This window comes from Oncorhynchus kisutch, unplaced genomic scaffold (genome assembly GCF_002021735.2).
Source record: "Oncorhynchus kisutch isolate 150728-3 unplaced genomic scaffold, Okis_V2 scaffold817, whole genome shotgun sequence".
NCBI classification, from domain to species: Eukaryota; Metazoa; Chordata; class Actinopteri; order Salmoniformes; family Salmonidae; genus Oncorhynchus; species Oncorhynchus kisutch.
In genome coordinates, this window is record NW_022262762.1 from 125,193 (window position 1) to 133,528 (window position 8,336).

The 8,336-nt window shown below is 40.1% G+C and overlaps 1 protein-coding gene across 1 annotated transcript; it reads left to right on the top strand.

The window, feature by feature from the left end:
* The first annotated feature begins 296 nt into the window (after positions 1–296).
* Positions 297–3,801, top strand: LOC116362213 (gastrula zinc finger protein XlCGF49.1-like). Its single transcript, XM_031816536.1, has 2 exons — positions 297–302; positions 2,640–3,801. The coding sequence occupies exons 1-2, from the start codon at positions 297–299 to the stop codon at positions 3,204–3,206; spliced, it is 573 nt and encodes a 190-aa protein (XP_031672396.1). The 3' UTR covers positions 3,207–3,801.
* The last annotated feature ends 4,535 nt before the right edge of the window (positions 3,802–8,336 follow it).

Below are 8,336 nucleotides of genomic sequence, written 5' to 3' on the forward strand. Positions count from 1 at the left end.
AATCAAGCCTTCATGGTCGAATTGCTGCAAGGAAACCACTACTAAAGGACACCAATAATAAGAAGAGACTTGCTTGGGCCAAGAAACACGAGCAATGGACATTAGACCGGTGGATATCTGTCCTTGGGTCTGATGAGTCCAAATTTGAGATTTTTGGTTCCGAGCGTCATGTCTTGTGAGACGAGGAGTAGATGAACAGATTATCTCCGCATGTGTGGTAAAATATCTAGTCCATATTATGGCAAGAACAGCTCAAATAAGCAAAGAGAAACCACATTCCATCATTACGTGAAGACATGAAGGTCAGTTAATCCGGAAAATGTCAAGTTCTTTCAAGTGCAGTCGCATAAAACATCAAGCGCTATGATGAAACTTGCTCTCATTACTTTAAGGACCACCACAGGAAAGGAAGACCCAGAGTTACTTCTGCTGCAGAGGATAACATCATTAGAGTTACCAGCCTCAGAAATTGCAGCCCAAATAAATTCTTCACAGAGTTCAATTAAGAGACGCATCTCAACATCAACTGTTCAGAGGAGACTGCATGAATCAGTCCTTCACGGGTGAATTGCTGCAAAGAAACCACTGCTAAAGGACACCAATAAGACGAGACTTGCTTGGGCCAAGAAACACGAACAATGGACATTAGACCGGTGGATATCTGTCCTTTTGGTCTGATCAGTCCAAATTCGCAATCTTTGGTTTCAAACGCGGAGTAGGTGAATGGATGATCTCCGTATGTGTGATGGTGTGCGGGTGCTTCGCTGTTGACTCTGTCAGTGATTGATTTAGAAGGCACACTTAACCAGGTTGGCTACCACAGGATTCTGCAGCGATATGCCATCCAATCAGGTTTGGGCTTAGTGGGACTTTCATTTGTTTTTCAACAGGACTATGACACAAAACACCTCCAGGCTGTGTAAGGTCTATTTGACCAAGAAGGAGAGTGATGGAGTGCTGCATCAGATAACCTGGCCTCCACAATCCCCGACCTCAACTAAATTGAGATGGTTTGGGATGGAGTCGGAAGGAATAGTAGCCAACATGTTCTCAGCATATGTGTGAACTCCTTCAAGACTGGTTGGAAAAGCATTCCATGTGAAGCTGGTTGAGAGAATGCCAAACGTGTGCAAAGTTGTCATCAAGGCGAAGGGGGGAGGCTACTTTTGAAGAATTTAATATATATTTTGATTTGTTAAACACTTTCGGTTACTACCTGATTCCTTTATTCATAGTTTTGATGTCTTTACAATGTAAAAGTTTGTCAAAGTAAAGAAAAACCCTTGAATGAGTAGGTGTGTCCAAACTTTTGACTGGTACTGTACATTAAATTCCCTGACAACAGCTCCAGTGGACATTCCTGCAGTCAGCATGCCAATGGCTGGCTCCCTCTGAGACATCTGGCATTTCTGTGTGACAAAACTGCACATTTTCGAGTGGCCTTTTATTGTCCCCAGCACAAGGTGCACTTGTGTAATGATCATGCTGTTTAATCAGCTTCTTGATATGCCACACCTGTCAGGTGGATGGATTATCTTGGCAAAGAATACATGTTCAGTAACAGGGATGTAAAATTTGTGTACAATTTTTGAGAGAAATACGTTTTTCGTACATATGGAAAAATTCTGCAATCTTTTATTTCAGCTCATGAAACATGGGAACAACACTTTACATGTTGCGTTTATATTTTTTGTTCAGTGTAGTTTCTATCAGTTTTAGAAACATATGATGATGTCATAGTGAATTCATGTGAATGAACAAGCCCTTCCAGACTTTATAATATGGCTGTATATAAACTTACTATATATAGTTACTATCAGTTTTTAGGAAACATCTACCCAAAATGTTTCACCTTCTTATTTTTCACTTTACCCAAAATATGACATCAGCGCTCGTCAAAATGTTGAAAATCTGAACGTCTAAATAAGAAAACAGCAGGTGTCGAACCCTTTCAACAACGGGGAGATGTTACTGATGTGCTTTGTGTCAAAGCACATGTGCTTTTGCCTCCAATGTAAAAACAAAACAAAAAATTACTTCTCTACTTATTTAATGTTTAAGGAAGTGTGTAGGTCACATTCTGTATCATACAGCTATGAATGTTATATATTTAGAACCACCTGCTGATTGGAATCTAGCGATGTCTGTGTCTTCAGTGTCCTAGAACTGTTTAGTTAACTGAAGGTTGTATATTTAGAACCACCTGCTCGGTTGGAATCCAGTGATGTCTGTGTCTTCAGTGTCCTAGAACTGTTTAGTTAACTGAAGGTTGTATATTTAGAACCACCTGCTCGGTTGGAATCCAGTGATGTCTGTGTCATAGAACTGTTTTGTGTTCTGACTTGTAAAACATGTCTTCGGTGTCCTGGAACTGTTTAGTTTTTTGTGATCTGACTTTTATAAAATATTATTAGTAATTACCAGGAAGCTAAATCACACCAAGATTGTTGAAATTGGCCTCAGATTATTGAGGGATCTGATTAGGATTTTACCCTCGTAGCAAGGCTGTTTTGTCATGTGGAGGTTTTGTTCAGGTCTCTATTTAAGTGAACACTCTGTCTTTGGCAGGAGAAAGACCAGACTCAGAGGAACCAGAGAGAGTGAAGTCCAAACCAGCAAGACAACACCTCTGCTCCCAGTGTGGAAAGAGTTTTAACCAGAAAGAGCACCTGAAAAAACATGAGAGAATACACACGGGGGAGAAGCCTTACCACTGCTCCCAGTGTGGAAAGAGTTTTACCCAGAAAAGCAACCTGAAAAAACATGAGAGCATACACACAGGGGAGAAGCCTTTCAAATGCTCCCAGTGTGGAAAGAGTTCTGCTCACTTATGTAAACTGAAAACACATCAGAGAATACACACGGGGGAGAAGCCTTACCACTGTTCCCAGTGTGGAAAGAGTTTTGCCCACTTATGTAACCTGAAATCGCATGAGAGATTACACACAGGCGAGAAGCCTTACCCCTGCTCCCAGTGTGGAAAGCGTTTTACCCACTCATGTAACCTGAAAACACATGAGATATTACACACAGGGGAGAAGCCGTACCCCTGCTCCCAGTGTGGAAAGCGTTTTGCCCACTTATGTAAACTGAAAATACATCAAAGAATACACACAGGCGAGAAGCCTTACCACTGCTCCCAGTGTGGAAGGAGTTTTACCCACTTATGTAACCTGAAAAGACATGAAAGATTACACACAGTCTGAACAGTAGAACATAGATGTAGGCTGAACATTTTTTTTGAAAAAAGTCCTTGGTCCTAGGGGGAAGATCAGCTTTAATATTGAACTTAGATTGTAGCTTCCATCAATGTAATTGTCTACTTCATTTCTAATCCCCCATATATGTTTTTGTGTATATATATATAATATGTGTGTGTATGTAAATACTGAACAAAAATATGAACACAAAATGTAACAATTTCAAATATTTTTACTGAGTTCAAAGTTCATATTAAGGAAATCAGTCAATCTAAATAAATTCATTAGAGGCCGAATCTATGTTTTTCACATGACTGGTAATACAGATATGCATCTGTTGGTCACAGATACCTTGAAGAAATGGTTGGGGCACGATCAGAAAACCAGTCAGTATCTGATGTGACCACCATTTGCCTATAGTTGATTGTGGCCTTTGGAATGTTGTCCCACTCCTGGGTAAAATGATCTGTTTAAGAGTCATTAGTAAAGGGCACATCGTTAAAGACTACAATTATATTTTTGTTGCGTGTTCTATATCCTGTCAATCATAAACAGAAAACATGTGTACATAAACACGTGTGCAAGGGCCCCTTTAGGTTCACAACCTCTTGACCATTGTGGTGGAATTATTGTAATCAACATTTCTTCAAAACAAGTCAACTTTATTATTTAATTACTGCAGTAATGGAGCTGGAGGTGATCACTGAGAACTCAACCATCTGGTTTGAGCCACAGTGTTTTATATCACCCCTGGAGGTGATCACTGAGAACTCAACCATCTGGTTTGAGCCACAGTGTTTTATATCACCCCTGGAGGTGATCACTGAGAACTCAACCATCTGGTTTGAGCCACAGTGTTTTATATCACCCCTGGAGTTGATCACTGAGAACTCAACCATCTGGTTTGAGCCACAGCGTTTTATATCACCCCTGGAGGTGATCACTGAGAACTCAACCATCTGGTTTGAGCCACAGTGTTTTATATCACCCCTGGAGTTGATCACTGAGAACTCAACCATCTGGTTTGAGCCACAGTGTTTTATATCACCCCTGGAGTTGATCACTGAGAACTCAACCATCTGGTTTGAGCCACAGTGTTTTATATCACCCCTGGAGGTGATCACTGAGAACTCAACCATCTGGTTTGAGCCACAGTGTTTTATATCACCCCTGGAGTTGATCACTGAGAACTCAACCATCTGGTTTGAGCCACAGTGTTTTATATCACCCCTGGAGGTGATCACTGAGAACTCAACCATCTGGTTTGAGCCACAGTGTTTTATATCACCCCTGGAGGTGATCACTGAGAACTCAACCATCTGGTTTGAGCCACAGCGTTTTATATCACCCCTGGAGGTGATCACTGAGAACTCAACCATCTGGTTTGAGCCACAGTGTTTTATATCACCCCTGGAGGTGATCACTGAGAACTCAACCATCTGGTTTGAGCCACAGTGTTTTATATCACCCCTGGAGGTGATCACTGAGAACTCAACCATCTGGTTTGAGCCACAGTGTTTTATATCACCCCTGGAGGTGATCACTGAGAACTCAACCATCTGGTTTGAGCCACAGTGTTTTATATCACCCCTGGAGGTGATCACTGAGAACTCAACCATCTGGTTTGAGCCACAGTGTTTTATATCACCCCTGGAGGTGATCACTGAGAACTCAACCATCTGGTTTGAGCCACAGTGTTTTATATCACCCCTGGAGGTGATCACTGAGAACTCAACCATCTGGTTTGAGCCACAGTGTTTTATATCACCCCTGGAGGTGATCACTGAGAACTCAACCATCTGGTTTGAGCCACAGCGTTTTATATCACCCCTGGAGGTGATCACTGAGAACTCAACCATCTGGTTTGAGCCACAGTGTTTTATATCACCCCTGGAGGTGATCACTGAGAACTCAACGATCTGGTTTGAGCCACAGCGTTTTATATCACCCCTGGAGTTGATCACTGAGAACTCAACGATCTGGTTTGAGCCACAGCGTTTTATAGCAAAGTCCATCCTCCTTCAGTCTACATGACAAACACCAGATGTATGGGATGGGTCACAAGGTTAAGACTAGTATGAAAGATACTTAGAATTCACAGCAGACAGTATCTGTTGTAACAACTGCCCCCCCAACTGCCATCTCCCCCTGGTACCCCAGTATAGAAGCATTAACTCATGGTCTGGAATGCGGTATCACCCAAAGACATTGTAGATCTTCTAGAGGTCCATCCGCAGTAGAACACACACAGATTTAACAACCCCTCTATTCTGTTGCATGAATCAACCATTTGATGCAATAACAGCATTATAACATAATCTAGTCATTTCCACCGTACCATTACATCTGGATCGCTGAGAACTCTTTTTAAAAGGGTAAAAATCTATCTGTTTAGGTCTTCGGTAAAGGGAACATCTTAAAGATTACAAATGACCCTTTCAAGGACTGAGACATCCCCTGGACACTCTTTATTTCAAACATATTTTACTTCAAACACATTTCTTTAAGCTCAACAAGGTTACGACACGCCACATCAATGACCAGGACATTACTTTTTTAAAACTTCAAACACATTTCTTTAATAAGCTCAACAAGGTTACGACACGCCGCATCAATGACCAGGACATTACTTTTTTATTTCAAACACATTTCTTTAAGCTCAACAAGGTTACGACACGCCACATCAATGACCAGGACATCACTTTTTTTTTAAACTTCAAACACATTTCTTTAATAAGCTCAACAAGGTTACGACACGCCACATCAATGACCAGGACATCACTTTAATTATTTATTTTTTTTCCGCTTCAAACGTGTTTTACTACAAAGAAACAGCTGCACTATAAAGTCACAATCACACACTAAACATGGTGAGAACATCCGGAGATGATGTCATTAACAGGCCAACGAGAGGACAACCAAAGGACATAGAAATCACTTTCAGACAGCAACGTCTACCATATTCTCTTCCACAAACAAAAAAAACCACTTGGACAAAAAAACTGGTTGACTCAACGTTGTTTCCACATAATTTCAACCCAAACAATCTTATGTGATGACTTTCACAAAAAGTCATCAATTTAAGGGTATTTGTGTCTTTGTGTGTGTGTGTCTTTGTGTGTATGTCTTTGTGTGTGTGCATGAGTTGGGTGTTGCTCATTCCACTCAGAGATTAACTTAAATTGTGTAGATCAGTGATAATACTGACAGCTAGGTACAGCCAGGTACAGCTAGGTACAGCCAAGACCCCATTTTTGATTGGCAGTTTTTCTAATTTAATTTTAGGTTGCTTGTTGTACCAAATAAATATTGACATTGCTCTGTGAACTGTTTTAAAGAACTTCTCAGTGATATGATGGGAGATCATCTGCAAAGGACATAACAGCCGGGGGAAGTACATTCATTTTAATTACCGCAATACATCTAACCAATAAAGTCTCAACGATGATCACCCAATCAGATCCTCCATCTATTGACTACTTCTCTTTCTAGTGAATAGACTGTTAATCAGATCCTCAATCTATTGACTACTTCTCTTTCTACTGAATAGACTGTTAATCAGATCCTCCATCTATTGACTACTTCTCTTTCTACTGAATAGACTGTTAATCAGATCCTCCATCTATTGACTACATCTCTTTCTACTGAATAGACTGTTAATCAGATCCTCCATCTATTGACTACTTCTCTTTCTACTGAATAGACTGTTAATCAGATCCTCCATCTATTGACTACTTCTCTTTCTACTGAATAGACTGTTAATCAGATCCTCCATCTATTGACTACTTCTCTTTCTACTGAATAGACTGTTAATCAGATCCTCCATCTATTGACTACTTCTCTTTCTACTGAATAGACTGTTAATCAGATCCTCCATCTATTGACTACTTCTCTTTCTAGTGAATAGACTGTTAATCAGATCCTCCATCTATTGACTACTTCTCTTTCTAGTGAATAGACTGTTAATCAGATCCTCCATCTATTGACTACTTCTCTTTCTACTGAATAGACTGTTAATCAGATCCTCCATCTATTGACTACATCTCTTTCTACTGAATAGACTGTTAATCAGATCCTCCATCTATTGACATCTCTTTCTACTGAATAGACTGTTAATCAGATCCTCCATCTATTGACTACTTCTCTTTCTACTGAATAGACTGTTAATCAGATCCTCCATCTATTGACTACTTCTCTTTCTACTGAATAGACTGTTAATCAGATCCTCCATCTATTGACTACTTCTCTTTCTATAGACACCCTTAATATAGACACCCTTAATATAGACAACATTAATATAGACACCCTTAATATAGACACCCTTAATATAGACACCCTTAATATAGACACCCTTAATATAGACACCCTTAATATAGACACCCTTAATATAGACACCCTTAATATAGACACCCTTATTATAGACACCCTTAATATAGACACCCTTAATATGTGTGTCCAGGGCTGAACTCTGACCCTTTGGGGGGCATGTGGTCAACAACAAACACCCTTAATAGAGACAACATTAATATAGACACCCTTAATATAGACAACATTATAGACAACATTAATATAGACACCCTTAATATAGACACCCTTAATATAGACAACATTAATATGTGTGTAAATCTTGTCCAGGGCTGAACTCTGACCCTTTGGGGGGCATGTGGTCAACAACAAACATCATTAATATAGACAACATTAATATGTGTGTAACTCTTGTCCAGGGCTGAACTCTGACCCTTTGGGGGGCATGTGGTCAACAACAAACATCATTAATATAGACAACATTAATATGTGTGTAACTCTTGTCCAGGGCTGAACTCTGACCCTTTGGGGGGCATGTGGTCAACAACAAACATCATTAATATAGACAACATTAATATGTGTGTAACTCTTGTCCAGGGCTGAACTCTGACCCTTTGGGGGGCATGTGGTCAACAACAAACATCATTAATATAGACAACATTAATATGTGTGTAACTCTTGTCCAGGGCTGAACTCTGACCCTTTGGGGGGCATGTGGTCAACAACAAACATCATTAATATAGACAACATTAATATGTGTGTAACTCTTGTCCAGGGCTGAACTCTGACCCTTTGGGGGGCATGTGGTCAACAACAAACATCATTAATATA